A 16,518-nucleotide genomic window follows, 5' to 3' on the forward strand; every position below is an offset into this window, starting at 1 on the left:
TGCTGAAGTCACAGTGCACGTATAAATTCAGTACGCCTTACATTTGATTTTTCATACTGTTAGGTACAAGGAAAGGCATGTTTTAGTGTCAACGCAAAAGTAATACGCTAATGGTACTGTCATCCATCGAATATTTTTTGTGATGCATTTTAACACCTTATGCAAAAAAAATATGGGCAGCGTATGAAATATTTTGGTGTCACATTAGACGTCATTACTAAACGTGTACCTACTGTTTGCCTGTATATTGGCTATTATGAATTTAATGAAAATCGCAATACAGTTTCCAATCCTTTGAGAAGTTCACTTTCTGTATTTTTACAAATCTCTAAGAAATGTAAGTAACTACATTCCATTTTATAATAATTATGCTGACATAATGATGTCATACTTCTTATGGAATCCATCGAACAAGGGATTTTTTGTAAGGAGACCTTGTTTGAAACACTAAGACCCAGTTTCACCATACAATGTTAAATAATTAACACCCCTGTTAAATCATTTAACAGACTGTTAAGGTTATTGAATGTCCCACCATGTTTTAACGAATGTTAAATATCCGTAATCCGTTGTTAAACTTAATTGCTGCTCATTAGGTCCGTTAGATGGTTAACAGGCTGTTAGTTTACTGTCACACAGGAACAGGATCGCGATGGCGTACAATTTTATTTTCGAAAACGAGGATCCTTTGGAAGTTTTAGACAATTTGGACTATATAGTACGACGACCTAAAATTATTAAAGAACGGCGTCATTATTTCGAAGAATATGACGATGTTGATTTTCGCATAAGATTTCGACTTTCGAAAGAATCTGTTTTGGATGTGTTGGAATTGATTGAAGACAATCTTGAATACCCATCAGATCGGTAAGTAAATTACTTGCTTGCACTTATGTACCTACTTACAACAAAATTATAGTCTAAAATTACTTAAGTATTAGGTACCTACAACATGGTATTAAACCTAACCTCAATTTTGTTACAGGAATGAATCTATTTCACCAATCAATCAACTCCTTTTGACTTTGAGGTATTATGCAACCGGTTCGCAACAAATCACCGTAGGAGATTACAGCGGAGCAAGCAAGTCTACTTCACATAGGATTATTCATAAAGTTACCACTGCAATAGCCTCCCTCAGCAGCCAATTTATCAAGTTTCCTAATTCAGAGAAGGAACTATCGGAAGCTCAATTAAATTTTTATAATATTGCACGATTCCCAAAAGCTTTGGGTGCTTTGGACTGCACACATATACGTATACGTTCACCTGGCGGAGAAAATGCAGAGTATTTTAGGAATAGGAAAGGTTACATGTCATTAAATGTGCAAGCCATTGGTGGTGCAAACCTAGAAATTTTAGATTTGGTGGCAAGATGGCCAGGAAGCAGTCAAGATCAGACTATTTGGAATGCCTCATATAGAAATGCATTATTTGAAAGTAACCGGTATGGTGATGCAGTTCTTCTAGCTGACAGTGGATACATGAATCGACCTTATGTCATGATGCCACTGGAAAATCCAAGGACACCAGAGGAGGTACTCTATAATGAGTCTCAGATAAGAAGTAGAAACCCTATTGAACGCCTGTTTGGAGTTTGGAAACGTCGCTTCCCAGTGCTCGCTTTGGGAATGCAGATTCAAATAAAAAACTGCCTGCCTGTTATCGTGGCCACTGCAGTACTGCATAATATTCTCATAAGGGCAAAGGAAGATTTACCACCAGATGACCCTGATTTAGAGCTTCCAAAACCATGGGAAGAATTATTGCAACAAGGCCATATCAGAGAACAAAGAAACAATGGGAACAGAACTGATCCAACCACAAGGGACATTAATCCAGTACGCAGGCAGCTTATTAATGACTACTTTAAGAGTTTGTACTTAACTGCTTTGTAAAGTGATATAGGTACCTACCTACAATTACTGAAGTTTATTTTCAATTTTTAAATAAATAAGATAATTCAATAAATATAACTAGCTGTTTTCAAAACTTTTATTTTATTTTTCCACTTATTAAACTTAAAATCATAGAACATAGGAAGTTTTTGCTTACAAATTAGCTGTTTTGTTCTTTTTTTAATTGCAACTCCAATATTGCGGTTCTGATTTTTTCCTGTTTCAATTGTTCTTCATGTAGAAGAAGTTTGTGTTTCAGATCCAATTCATTATTTTTTTTCATAATTTCCACTAATTCCAATTTACTTTGTAGTAATTTGTCCTGTATAGAAGCCTTCGGTCGTCTTCTCTGCAACCATGATGGACTTTTCTTTTTCTTTAGCACCAATGGGTCAGATACTTTAGATTTTAATGCAGCCGGTGACCAACCATTCCACATTTTCACATCTTTGCACTGAAACATAATTGAAGAAGTACTTTAAATTTTATGCCCATGTTGTTTTTTTTTGCATAATATGTGTAACTGCCTTATTATTTATTATTATTATACTGACCTCTGGTACTGCATTCGAACATTCATCTTCTCTCTGTTCTGAGATCTCCAACGGACCAGTGCATTCAATCTAAAACAAAAAGTACCTTGTAACGTAGTTCACATATTATTATTACCTGCATATATTTTAATTTTCTCTTTGCAAACTTATATTCTGATCTGAGCTTAATATTTTGTTTTTATGGTATAGTTGATACTCCTGATATTTAAAATTAATCCTATGCTACTAACTTGTTAACATGTTTATATAAGTGACTGACCTCTTGTACTACCTTTGAGCATTCATCTGATTCCAAAGGTATTGATGGAATCACAATCAGTTCATTCTAAAACAAAAAAAAGGATTATAAATCATAAAGCCTCTTGGGCTGCGTTGCACATTGCAGTTTGTGTTTTGAAGACATTGGAAACGCTTTTTGATGTATATCATCTAGCTTTAATAATTAAACTACACCACACCATTGTCTATAGTTTTACTGCCTACACAATTTTACAAAGTTTACAATAGTTTACACTTGATACTAACTCCAAGCCATAAATCAATAATTCCAATAAATTATGTTTTATGTATGTATTATGGGCATATCACCAGTAATGCTGCTTGTCTATAATAAATTAAGATAATAATAATATATTGATTAAAAACAGTCACACTTTGAAAAAACTCAAAGTAGGTGTTTGGTACTTACTTGTGGTACTTCAATTTCATTTTCTGATAAAACTTGTTCCGAGTATTGGGCATCGGAATCAAATGGATTCTCCAGTCCACTTAATGTTGGCCCAAGTAGCACTTCTACCTGGCCCAGGAATGGTTCTGTTGGTGGAAGATTTGGCCTGCCTCCTCCTGCAAAAGCAAAAGCTGTATGGTAAAATACTTAATAATAACATGGTTATATTGTAAATAGGTATGTTCGCATCAATAATTCCATAATATACCTAATACATACCTGTTAAAAACAATTCTTTCTTAGTCCTTGCCTTATCCTTTCTCGTGGTGCGTTTTATGTTGTCCCAACAAGTTTTTAATTGTTCAGTGTTTCGGACACTGAAAGAGCTCAAAGAGTTGAACTCTTCTGTTAATTTACGCCATCCCTCGTTTTTGTTAGCCGATGTTACGGCATCGGTTTTTTTGTTTTCAACCAAATCTTTAAATTTGGTAATTAACTCAATTAGGATTTCCTTTTCGTTTGAAGAAAAATTCGGCCCGCGTGTTTTCTTCGACATTATAAAACAAGATGTAACACACGGTAATACACAATTATAACACTTGAAAAATTAACACACAACAAAACCACAATGCGAAAACAAGGTAGGTAACCTCAAACTCAGTCACACACACAGAATACAAACAAATGTTTGACATTTATTCAACCAGCAAAATGAAATGCAACCCGATTTCTGATGAATTCTACAAAATACGTGGTATTTAAATCAGTCGCCTTACATGTCACAAAAATATTATACGACTAAAGAGAATAGTGCTCGTTTTCGAAGCAATTCCATTACATACAATGACATTTTGTTTTGGTCGGTTTAGGAAGTGAGTGAATGATTTGAGACTCATTCACTACTCATTCGCTTAATGTATGATTTCTTAATGGTCTGTTAAAATAATACCATGGGACACAAAAATTTAACAGTGCTGTTAGCACCCCTGTTAACTTTAATGACTGGTTAAGTAATGTCTCATTAAGAGAATAACTAACAGAGTATGGTGAAACTGGGCCTAAAGCTTTGAAACCAAAAATCAATAAAAAAGGGATCGTTTAAAAAAATCTTAAGTGAAGTACTTGAGTTTTGGGGTCTCATGTGGAGGAATTCAATCGTTAAGTACCTACCTACCTACTTAACCATAAACATTTTCGATATTTTTTACTAGCTACGATTTTACACTTGTTTCTGACTGCAACTTTTTAACAAATTACTCGCAATAAAGTTGACTTCACTTAGTTTGATAATAATCAAATTACTGAATGTCTGGTATTATGCACCGAAAAGATGCTATTTTAGAACATTTCTAGTGCTATCAGATTGTTTCTAATTAGTTATGCCATATTTTCAAGTCTGTTCCAATCCAAACATTGAATAAATAAACAATGACTATGGTATAATTCGTATTTAGGTAAAAATAAACAGAGATTTGAGAAAACCAAGAACGCATTTCAAAATTCATGTTATTGATTTTGTTTAAATAAGAAAATCTTGATAACTGGATTCATATTAGACCCAAACTATCGTAACTACCTATTTAGGGTCGTTGAATTCTAGTTGTTATAACGAATTTGAATAGAAGCAATGTAAAAATGAAAATGCATAAGTATTCTCAAAAATATTGACATTGTTATTACACTCGGTTCATTCTTGATGATTGATATTGAGTTTAACATCGTTAGTATTTTAAAATAAGTTAGTAGTTTGTATTTAGGACTACTAGGATTACTAATATTAGATTTGACATTTCCTTTTCTTTATTCTAATCTAGAATTATGAAAAAAAATAATTGATTCTGTTGTAGACATGCCAAAATAGTATGGTGTAGTTCAACAATTTCTTGATTCAATTACATTTTTATCAGTTGTCGCTCTCAAAAAACTGATAGGTTTTTATGAGCAGTACCTAGTTACCTATCTAAAGTTTGGGTGCAAGTAATAAACTTTCTGATTCCTTTCTGTTTTTAATTTTGATTTGATTTTAATTAAATTTTGGTTCAGATAAATTTTAATTAAATTTTAATTAAATTTTTATTAAATTTTAAATTTTGATTTTAATTACATTTTGACTTTGATTAAATTATGATCTTGATCAGATTTTGATTTTGATTAAATTTTGATTTTATCTAAATTTTGAATTTGAATTTTGATTATGATTTTTTTTTATTAGAGTATGTTTTATTTTGATTTTAGTCTAGGACTGGTCGTGTATGAATTATTTTTAATGATAACACGGTTAGTGACGCCTTATACAACCTATGTAAGTAGTGTGTGATCTTTATGTACGAGTACTTACATTATGCAATAATTTTTTTTTTTTTTTTTTGATTTGAGATGATAATGACCGATGTGATTTTAAAATCATTAGTCAGTTGTTTATAGAATTTATAAATATGCTAACGATTGCTATCGAGTGATGCTGAAATGTTACGTCCCCACAGAGCGAGAAATAGTCAGGTTTAGCCGTTGTCGGCGCTAATGAGATTGAAAGAGTTATTATAAGAAAGAATATCAATAATGATGATATTGTTGTAGTATCTTTTGACATTTTAATGTTAGTTATGACGAAAATTATGGCTGGTTAACATGACTAAGAGTACTCAGGGCCTTGTCTTGTTGTCGATCGTAGGTCATATTCCTAACCCAGTTTAGCTGGTCGGAGACTGCGCGGCGATGATGAGTAATGAGGTCATGGGTTGGGCAGTTGATTGAATTTGTTTCGATAGCTGCTGTTCGGTCATCTATACCGATGGTGGGGCTATGAGAGTGCCTTTGTGATCGGCCATGAGAGTGCCGTTGTGTTCGGTCATCTATACCGATGGTGGGGCTATGAGAGTGCCTTTGTGATCGGCCATGAGAGTGCCGTTGTGTTCGGTCATCTATACCGATGGTGAGGCCATGGGAGTGCCTTTGTGATCGGCCATGAGAGTGCCGTTGTGATCGGTCGTGAGTACCGATGATGAGGCCATGGGAGTGCCTTTGTGATCGGCCATGAGAGTGCCGTTGTGTTCCGTCATCTATACCGATGGTGAGGCCATGGGAGTGCCTTTGTGAACGGCCATGAGAGTGCCGTTGTGATCGGTCATCTATACCGATGGTGAGGCCATGAGAGTGCCTTTGTGTTCGGTCGTGAGTACCGATGGTGATTGGCCGTGAGTGCCATTGTGACTGGCCGTGAGTGCTGGTGGTATCGGATGGTGATTCCGATGGTCGGATGTGTTCCGATAGCGCGTGACAGTGTGTCACGGGTATTAGTTACGTTAACCTTGGCCTTAGTTTTGGTTGAAATAACTTTAAGATTCTAGTTGAAACTAGATTTGTTCTTGACTGAGTTGAAAACTTTGTAGTTTTGATTTGAATCTGTGGAGACCTGACATTTTACTGACATGCACCTTCCTACTCATAGTGGTATTGTAGGATAGCCGAACGGTACTTTAAGTTACATGAGTGAGGTTGTCATATTACATGACGACTTAAATGCTGATCCACACGAGGACGCGTGAGAGTCAGGATCGCCGTGTCGGCGCGCGGGGCGCAATAAATTAAATAACTTAATGTTATAGTTCTCACAACACTTTCAATGTGTTAGCTAGTTTATTGCTATGGAATTTTAAGCAGCGCCAAAGCTCTTATGCCAGAGTTAAGTGCGCGCCTGGGAACGAAGGTGACATAAATCTCCATGTTGCCTGACGTAGTTGTGGACCCGTTCAAGTGCAGTATTGATGGATTAATAGCTTTACAAAAACTTCAGGTACAGAGCCCTGGAACGTAGAGATTTTGGGACTCAGTGTTAGAGTCATTGCACATTCGGGTTTTGGACGTGGTGGTGACTGGGCGTGGTTCACAAATTCGTCAATCGCTCCCAATTTATTAAGTCTAGGCGTCTCTAACTTTGTTAAAGTAATTCAGTAACTTTGATCTTTCTGTTAAATTTAACTGTGGACAATATTGATTAAATTACGAACCAGTCTTTACATTCTAGTCTAGTAAAGTTAGTCGTTTATAATCAGTGATTATAATTAGTGTTAGTATCCACTCGCACGTGTTCCCTATACGCCCACATAGGTAGATAGTATGAATTCAATGAGAGACCCTTCTGGTGCCGTCCGAGAGCCCGACGCTCCGACATGTATAATACATGTAAGTACCACGGGCGAAGCCGGGGCGGGCAGCTAGTATTATATGTAATATTATGTTTATTTATTTTATCTGTAGTTATTACTGTATTTGTGTACATCTATGTTGCATTATGTATGTTTATTATGAGTTATTTTAGTATTGTACGTGCCTTAGCCGCCTCTCACATTTGCAGTCTCACTTACTAGGTGTGCTGGAAGAAAGGATGATGGGCACAAATGTATGGAAAGTGGTACCCGCTCCAATAGCCATAACCAATATATATTTCAAAAGGCCTTTAGATGTAGGAAAATATCTGCTATGGGGCCAGTTCTAATTCACGTTTTGAAAGCAGTAATTCCACTAAGTATTATAAGAAAGTATAACACAATCATCCATGTATACGAGTTTGTACTATGACTACAATCTATTAATATAACTAAAAGAAGCATTGAAAAGGAAAGGATTATACCTACGACGAACTACGCAAGCTATTAGCCCTTGATTCTCTTTCATCATCATCATCATGATCATTTTAGCCATAGCACGTCCAGTTGAACATAGGCCTCCCCCAATGATTTCCACAATGGCCGGTAGGTTGCAGCCTGCATCCAGCGTATTCCCGTTACCTTTATGAGGTCGTCGGTTCATCTTGTGGGTGGACTTATTGGGTCTTGTGGGTTTATTCACTTTAGCAACCAATAATAAAATCCTTAAGAAGTAATAAAATCCTAACCCCTTTATTAACAAAATTAAGTTACACCCTAGTTGTACTCTTGCTTAAATTGTCATTTGGTATGGAAATGTCATTTTAATCCATGGTTCATCCTAGGTGTAACTTTTTATAAATAAGGGCTAGTAGTTCTTCAAATAAAAATATTTATTTCACAATTATCCCTATAAATAATTATAGAGTTAAGGAAGAATGCTGGAGCAGTAAACCCTTCATGCCTCGCATAACCTAAGTACCATACCATGGACACGTGTGATACTTCTACTATACAAAAAGTATGTTTATCTTCGAACGCAACCAGATCTGAGGCTGGTGGCCATAGTAAATGTTGTTCGTCTTGGTAAGACCTTTCAAATGACACTACAAACATAACTATTGGAGCCGGGTACCATTCTGCAAAAAAGTACGTTTAACTTCGAACACAACCAGATCTGAGGCTGGTGGTCATAGTAAAAGTTGTTCGTCTTGGTAAGACCTTTTAAATGACACTAGAAGCATATCTATTGGAACCGGGTACCATTTTGCCCATTGTCCTTTCTTTTTAGAAATAATCTTTTTGTACGTGAACAATAAACTATAAATAAATAAATAAGAATGACGTCAATTTCGAAACACCCCCCCCCCTATCTATCATTTACCGTCATCCGCAGACCAACCCCCCCCCCCCCCCCTAATTTAGAATGACGTAATATATGGACGGCCCCTATGTTTAAAATTACTTGTTAACCGATTGTTCCTGGGCGAGTTGCGCCCTTTAGCTCTACTGTCTTCCGCAGAATACGCGCTTCCTGTCGTCACGGCTTATACTGAGCAGATGCCATTTTGGTGCTTGTACCCGTTCTATTGTTTTAGTTTTAGTTGTTATTTTGTCTGTTGTATACTTGCATCGAATAAATTCTTTCTTCACTGCTGAATATAGGCCTCCCCCATTGATTTCCACATCGGTTGGTAGCGGCCTGCATCCAGGGCCTTCTTACCTTTATGAGGTTTTAATTCGCCAAAAAACTGTTTATTGAGTAATTTCTTTGAAACTATTATTTTTCTTTGCTAATCGTAACTCGTCTCCTTCAGCTCACCCCACTAACGGCCGAGAGCCTAGCGGAAGGCATCCACTGCACCGTCAAGCATGAAGACAAGATCTACCGCGCCATACTGAACGATGTCTCTGACTCCAGCAAAATCTCCGCGGTGTTGCCAGACTACGGGAATGTCATCACCACATCTTTGGACAAGGTAAGCTATTTTTTTTAAAGTAACTACAGTGTGTAACTACATGAAACTTATTACAGCCACAAGAGACCACAGTATTTACCGTTGCCTGTACCTGTTGATGCTAAAGACCTGTATTTTTTACTGTAATCCCACCACTAATGTTATTGACTTGCTCTTAACCTTTAGGCCCAGAACAGACGGTGAAACGAAACTGACAGAAACTTAGATGCAACTCAAAAGTAACTAGCAGTTGCAGTTTCATTGCAGTTGCGTTTCACCGTCTGTTCTGGGCCTTAATAAAACCCTTTTTATAGCAGCAGTAACTAATAACTGCTTCCGTTATAGCTTAGAACCAAAATGATTCTTCTTAATCAGTAACATTTTTCATATAATCAAACATCAGCTACTTTAGCCTGCTAGTAATAAGGTGAAAATGGTTTTCTCCCTGAGTCATTGTCACATCTACAAGGGCTCTTTCAAGACTTCTTTTAGACGTATTGACACGGAAGATCTGTTTTAGGGTTCACGACAAAACTAAAGCCCGGTCTCCGAGCACGTAGAATTTTGTCCAATGACCCCAAGCTACCCATCCTTATCGCTCGAGCGTAATTATGTTTGCTGTTACGCTCGCACACTCACTGCGGGCGCCTGTCGCACAGTCGCGACAGCAATATAATTACGCGCGAGCGATAAGGATCTTGGGGTCATTGGACAAAATTCTACGTGCTCGGCGACCAGACTATAGTTAAAACTAACTTACCATTTGTTCCAGCTCATGATCCTGCCGACAGAGCTAAGCGTGTACTACTACCAGTCGCTGGAATGCTGCCTCAACAATTACACGGAGCAGTCGGAGGTGCTTCTCTCCCTGGACGAGATGAAGCAGAAGCTCACCAACAACAAGTTCATTATTTACATCAACAATGTTGAGGGCATCAGGTAAATATATTATACATCGCTTGTGTATTGAAGTATACTACTTTTTCACTCAAAGACACGTCAAATTCTTTTATAGGCCAATCAATATGACTTCTATGGAAAATATACATAGCTATAGAGGTCTAAAACTGAAACTACTTTCCCTTTATATTCTTTTTGACTTGGGTAGGTCTTCAAACTTCCAGTCATTGGACACTGAAGAGTAAAGAGTCATATTGACAGATTTTTTATTGAATTAGAATAGCATTTTTGATTGTTGTAATAAACAACCTATTTATGTCGCCTAATGTAATTTAAAGTAATATTCATAAGGATGTTCAAGATATGTTTTATCAAATAACTCCATTGGCACTACCCTATAAGATTTATTATTTATTATTATCATGTCTAAGTTTTAACCTAAGTTCATTATTTTCAGTCTCGTGTCAACACTATACGACTGCCAAACAGGCAAAAAGATCGCCATAATCACCCCAGACGAAGGCGCCTACGACGAAGTGATTCCGTTCTGCATGCGCACAGTATTCAACTACAACTTCGGACTCGCGTATGTGGTCCACTCGGAGAACTTGAATGAGATATACCTGCACAAGTCGGCGGATTCTGACAAGATTGCACAACTGCTGGATGATCTGTACAAGTTTTATGAAGAGGGTAAGTTTAAAAAAAAATATGCTGGGTTGCACCATCTTACTTTAACAATCGTCAAAAATCTATCCAACTCCATGCAAAAAGCAACGCTTTTCGTTAATGTTGCGGTCAAAGTTAGGTGGTGTAACTCAGCCTTACGATTTCCTTGTGTGTCTGCTTTTGATATTTCCAAACACTGTGTATTTCCCTATGTAATAGTCTTGTTGTCCTGACAGTTATGATACTGGTTAAATTTTAAGCTGCAAAATCTACAAACAGCTTTGATAAAATTTTATCAGACTTGATTACATTACATATCGGATTGAAATATTATTATCTTTAAAATCGCACTGGGCTAAACTTCTATTTTACTTTGTCTTCTTAGGTGAAGGTCAAGCCGAACCGCTGGCCACTTTCGACGTGGACACGATATGCGCAGCAAAGTCCACCGACGGCAACTGGTACCGCGCCACCGTCATCAGCAACGATGACGACCAGATCAAGGTGCAGTTCTCCGACTACGGAAACACTGAGGTTATCCCCAAAGAAAACCTCAAGGTTCTGGATCTCAAGTTCTACGAGCCGTGCTCACTTGCCCTCGTGGCCAGTTTGGGCTTAGTCGCCTTGCAGGACGATGCTCTTGCGAAACTTACCGAATGGACCACGGAAAAGGAAGTTCAGGTGACGCTAGCGTTCGGAAACGACGGCTGGCTGGCCAGCTTACACCTCGATGGCGTGGATTTGGCCATGAAGCTCGTCAACGAGAAACTGGCCACGCCGCAGATCGCTTCCAGCGAGGAGCCCAAGGCGGAGGCGCCGGCCGACGAGCCCGCCGCCTCACCCGAAGGCTGCACGCGCGTCTACATCAGCCACGTCGACACGCCCGGGCACTTCTGGCTGCAAATGGCCGATAAGGTCGACAAAATCGAGGAGATCCAAGCCGAGTTGCAGGCCAACGCCGAAAGCTACGCAGACGTTGAAAACCGCGAGATGGGCACGCTCTGTGTGGCCAAGTATCTCGCCGACGATCAGTGGTACCGCGCTGAAATACTCGACTCGGATTCAGATATAACCACGGTCCGCTTTATCGACTACGGCAACACGGACGTATTGGACAACCAGCCCGGTCTGATCAAGACGATGCCCGACCATTTCAAGCAAATCGAGCGATACGCGATCAAGTCGAGCGTGAACGCGGTCCCGACCGGCACCGGCCAGTGGTCAGAACCGTCCTCGGACTTCTTCACCCAACTCGTGGGCGATTTCTCTACGGCCGTCGATGCTCTAATAGTGCTTAAAGACGTCACCACGTACGTGGACATATTCATCAACGGCCAGAACCTAACAGATAAACTGGTGTCGGAGGGGTACGCGGCGCGATCCGAGGAGACCGAATGCGGAGGCGACCTGCCGTCGTGCTTCGCAAGTCACGTCAACTCGCCCTCCGAATTTTGGATTCAGCTGGAAACTGCCGCTCCCGAGTTGCAAGCGATGGAGTCTGCCATGGTAGACGCCGAGAATTTCCCGGAGCTCAAGGACAAGGAGGAAGGTGTCATTTGCGCAGCTAAATACCCCGAAGACGGGGAGTGGTACCGAGCCCAAGTCATCGTCGACGGCTCGGAGGGCACCGAGGTCCTTTTCATGGACTACGGTAACGCGTCTATCGCTAACGAGCTGCGCAGTCTGCCCGACGAACTTAAAGTCAAACCGGCGCTATCTAGAAAGTGTGCCCTTCAAAAACCGCGCGACATCAAAACGTGGTCGCGTAAATCGGAGATTAAATTTAACGAATTGGCAGCTGAGGGTGCTACTATTTTTAACGTACAGTTCATAGCGTCCGGCGATATATCTATCGTTGAGTTATATTTGGAGGGCAAATCGGTAACCGAGGAGCTAGTTGGGCTCTGCGAGGAGCAAACGGAACAGCCGGTGAGCGAGCGACCGACACCCGTCGGTCAAGATCTGCACAGTGACGGCATCATATGCCACGTGAACTCAGTGGATGAATTCTACGTTCAACTCAATGACACGTCAGCTGATCTTGACAAGGTGACCGACAGTTTGGACGGTGCGGCAGAGTTTGAGGCCGCTCCCGAATTGAAAGTTGGAGCGCTATGCGCCGCTTTCTGGGACGACGACGAGCAGTGGTACCGAGCTAAAATCCTGGAGTTCTGCGATGGTGCATACCACGTACAATTTATCGATTTCGGTAACAAAGCTAAGTGTGACCAATTCCGGCAACTTCCAGAAGACTTATCTCAGATCGAACCTTTGGCTAAATGCTGTCGATTGGCTGGAATCACTGTAGATAGTTCCACGAGTGAATCTGCGAAAGCTAAGCTGGATGAATTGGCATCCGATGAAACGCACACATTCCGGATAGAATTTTTAGATAGCACGAAGGAACCGATACTTGTAAAGGTGTTCCTAGATGGCAAAGATGTGGCTTCTCTAATTTCGTCAGAAACGGAAGTAGCGAAAACGGAAGCCGTTGCTCAAGTAGAAGATACCGAAAATGTGGCCCAAGTAGCGAATACCGAAGTGGCCCAAGTAGCAAAAACCGAAGTGGCCCAAGTAACGGATACGGACGTGGTCCAAGTGGATACGGAAGTGGCCCAAGTAACTGATACGGAAGTGGCCCATGTAGTTGGAACGGAAACAGACGCTCAAGTAGTTGAAACGAAAGCTGAGGCTCAAGTTAAAGAAGGTGAAAAAGTTGAATCAACAGCCGAGCATACTCAAGTAGAAACAAAGGAGCCACAAAATGAGGTAGCCATTACCTCAACAGAGAATGCAGAACCTAAGGTTGAAGCTACATCAACAGTAGAACCGGCAGCTAAAGAAGTCATACAAGAAACAAGTACTGTTGTATCGAAACAAAACACTGATGCTAGTGACAGTAGTGAAAAAGTATCTGTTAAAGAAGTTAAAGATACTGACAATATTGAAATCAGTAAAGAGGAGGGCGGCGGAGACGCTAAAGAGGCTGATGACGAATTTGCTGATGCCGAGACTGATTTAAATACGTCACAGCCAGACCTCGATGAAAGCTTAGATAGCAACCACACTGTCATAGAAAATAAGTCCTTTGACGCAAAAGCTGACAATTTGAGTGACGATATCGCCCTCGCCTCAGAGGAAAGCAGCAATGACGTAACCGCTAGTCCAGAAAAAAACACTTCTAGCGAAACTTTGGAAAATTCTAATGACACTATCAAAACCCCCGAAAGAGAGGAGTCCAAGGATTCTATAAATACCGATACTGGCTACACGAGCGGTGATCAAGACAAATCACCCTCGAAGGGATCGCCTGTGAAGGAAAGTCCTACGGGAAAGAAAGCAGAATCGACTGCTGAAGTTAAGGCTGTGGACCAGACTAAAGAGGATGTCAAAAAAGATGATGTAAATAAAGCGGAGGTGACGTCTCAGTGAATAAATAAGTATATTTTTTCATTGCGTTTAACTAGTATTTCTTTTTTATATATTTTATTTTTGTGAGTCTATGACACATTAATCTTAAGATTACGAATGAGTGTCTACTGTGTGATCGACACTATTTTTTATATGGTTTGTGACTAATTGTGTTAAAACTACTTAAAATTCTAAGCCATTGTTTTCATCCCGTCCTAGACGTTAACCAGTGAGTTACGATTATATGAATGAGTATGGCTGGCAGTGTGATGATATAATTTCTAATCCTTTCAACGTTTAAACGTGATAATTATAATTATTGTCGTTAATACTCATTTTTACGTTTTATAATTGTTTTTATGTTAAGTTCTGTTAAAATATTGATTTGCGTTGTTTACGCAGATTTTCTTTATTTTATAAGTTTAAAATGTATGTTATGTATCCCCTGTACGTACATTCCTTTGGTGGAGTTTAATGCAAAACTATACACGAAAATAGGTTACCTTAATGCTTTTATTAAAACACCTTCAACCAGTTAAAAGTAAGTGATTCATCCCTCTTGTGTATAATAAAAATATATACCAGTGTAACTACATGATTGTTTTGTAATACAGATGGAGTTGATTTTCTATAATCACAGATAGTTATGTTTGCGAATTGTTTGTTTAGAAAACATTAAAGTTCTGTATAAAGTATCACTTGTTTTATTAAAACCATCTCTCTCACGTTAAAAGTAAAGGTCCTTAATTATTTTTTTAAAATCCCAACTAAAAAAAAGAGTGCTAATGTCTCGGATCACAAGTCTCAACATTTTTTTTGGGTTCTGTTGCTTTACGCAAACGGGCTCTCCTAAACGAATGGACCGATTATGATGTGGTTTCATTTAGAGTGCATTACCGCAGCAAATTTTTTATAAATGTTGTGCTTTAGAGAGTCGAGAGTATAGCAGATAATTAGTCCATCGCGTCGTGAGCAGAAATTTGTCCACTAATAGCAAAATTCGTTCAAATTATAGTTTTAAAGTTATTAGGAAAAAACAGATTTTGCTGGGGTAATGTTTGAAACGTTACCCCAGCAAATTTTTTTTTTGAAAGTCATTCTATCCCGGAACCAAATACATGGATAGATAGCTTTTGTTGCGTAGTAATTTGTCCACGAATAGCAAAATTTGTTCGTGTTCCGGTTCTCAAGTTATTCAGAATTTTGCTGGGGTAATGTTTTGTGATGTCCCAGATCTCGTAAATGGCTCAACGCAGAAGTTTGAAAAAAATACCAATGATAGACCTTGATATGTCCAAATTAGTTCAAGCATTAGTCATTGATTTGAATGATAAACACCAGTGTAATTAAATGATTTCGAAAATCAGATAAAACGCATTTGTGAGTAAACCAGTACTCTTAAAATCGAATAAAAAGGTGTAGCATGTACCCTTGGTACACCATTATAACCACAGTAAATATAAATGATGTGGCTTTGCGCAAAAGAGAGATTTCAAGAAATTTAATTTATTTTAACAGTCTTACTTTCGTGGCCGAATACGCAATTCCCTTATAACAAGGGAACATGGCATACAATGGACAAATTAAAATGTTCCTTGAATATGCTATCCTGTTAATTTCAGCTTTATATTACGGCTTATAAGAAAGTTATCGGACTGCAAAAAAATGTCAGGAATTCTTCTATAAGCCGACCAAATTATAAAGGTCACTAAAAAGCGACCGTTCCATACATAAGGCTTGCCATCTTAAATCAACGGTATGATATCGAGCTTTCGTCAGTACAGTTGCGAACAAAGGTGTTGTGTTGAGTTGAGAGGTCAGATTATTGAAATAATAAAACGAACATTTTATTTTTTTAATACATTTTAAAAATAATTTACATTACAGATAACAATGAGAGGATGACATTGCAAGGTGGTGCCAGTCCAGTCTTAAATCCGTTGACATCTGCTGCATCTGCCATCTTTTTGGCTAGAAGATTCTTCCATCTTGCAGCGTAGACCTTTACCTACAGACCTTAGACAGTATTTTTGTGAAAATTTTTACGCATGGTGGAGGAAGGGACGCTCTGGACACTCAAGTCTACAAGGGGTCACATGAACTCCAGTTTTAAATCCGTTGACATCTGCTGCATCTGCCATCTTTTTGGCTAGAAGATTCTTCCATCTTGCAGCGTAGACCTTTAGCTACAGACCTTAGACAGTATTTTTGTGAAAATTTTTACGCATGGTGGAGGAAGGGACGCTCTGGACACTCAAGTCTACAAGGGGTCACATGAACTCCAGTTTTAAATCCGTTGACATCTGCTGCATCTGC

At 38.9% G+C, this 16,518-nt stretch overlaps 2 protein-coding genes across 9 annotated transcripts in view; one reads left to right on the top strand and one right to left on the bottom strand.

The window, feature by feature from the left end:
* LOC135077685 (maternal protein tudor-like) overlaps positions 1-14,897 on the top strand; it is a 31,203-nt gene extending 16,306 nt beyond the window's left edge. For all 8 annotated transcript variants that reach the window (XM_063972249.1, XM_063972251.1, XM_063972250.1 and 5 more), the window contains 4 exons: positions 9,082-9,243; positions 9,995-10,161; positions 10,580-10,815; positions 11,177-14,897. In XM_063972249.1, the coding sequence (XP_063828319.1) occupies positions 9,082-9,243; positions 9,995-10,161; positions 10,580-10,815; positions 11,177-14,223 (3,612 nt within the window). In that variant the 3' untranslated portion in view covers positions 14,224-14,897. The remainder of the gene's footprint in view (positions 1-9,081; positions 9,244-9,994; positions 10,162-10,579; positions 10,816-11,176) is intronic.
* Positions 2,015-3,756, bottom strand: LOC135077687 (uncharacterized). Its single transcript, XM_063972257.1, has 5 exons — positions 3,399-3,756; positions 3,141-3,295; positions 2,712-2,777; positions 2,453-2,521; positions 2,015-2,352 (listed from the first exon to the last, which is right to left on the bottom strand). The coding sequence occupies exons 1-5, from the start codon at positions 3,673-3,675 to the stop codon at positions 2,059-2,061; spliced, it is 861 nt and encodes a 286-aa protein (XP_063828327.1). The 5' UTR covers positions 3,676-3,756; the 3' UTR covers positions 2,015-2,058.
* Positions 14,898-16,518: the final 1,621 nt, after the last annotated feature.

This window comes from Ostrinia nubilalis, chromosome 13, assembly GCF_963855985.1.
Source record: "Ostrinia nubilalis chromosome 13, ilOstNubi1.1, whole genome shotgun sequence".
NCBI classification, from domain to species: domain Eukaryota; kingdom Metazoa; phylum Arthropoda; class Insecta; order Lepidoptera; family Crambidae; genus Ostrinia; species Ostrinia nubilalis.

Excerpts from the sequence above, each read along its gene's own strand:
- LOC135077687 (XM_063972257.1), bottom strand. The coding sequence starts at position 3,675 with ATGTCGAAGAAAACACGCGGGCCGAATTTTTCTTCAAACGAAAAGGAA. Across the intron at positions 2,522-2,711 it reads GCTCAAAGGTAGTACAAGAG|ATTGAATGCACTGGTCCGTT; the intron begins GTCAGTCACTTA and ends TTTTTGTTTTAG. Across the intron at positions 2,353-2,452 it reads GTTCGAATGCAGTACCAGAG|TGCAAAGATGTGAAAATGTG; the intron begins GTCAGTATAATA and ends ATTATGTTTCAG.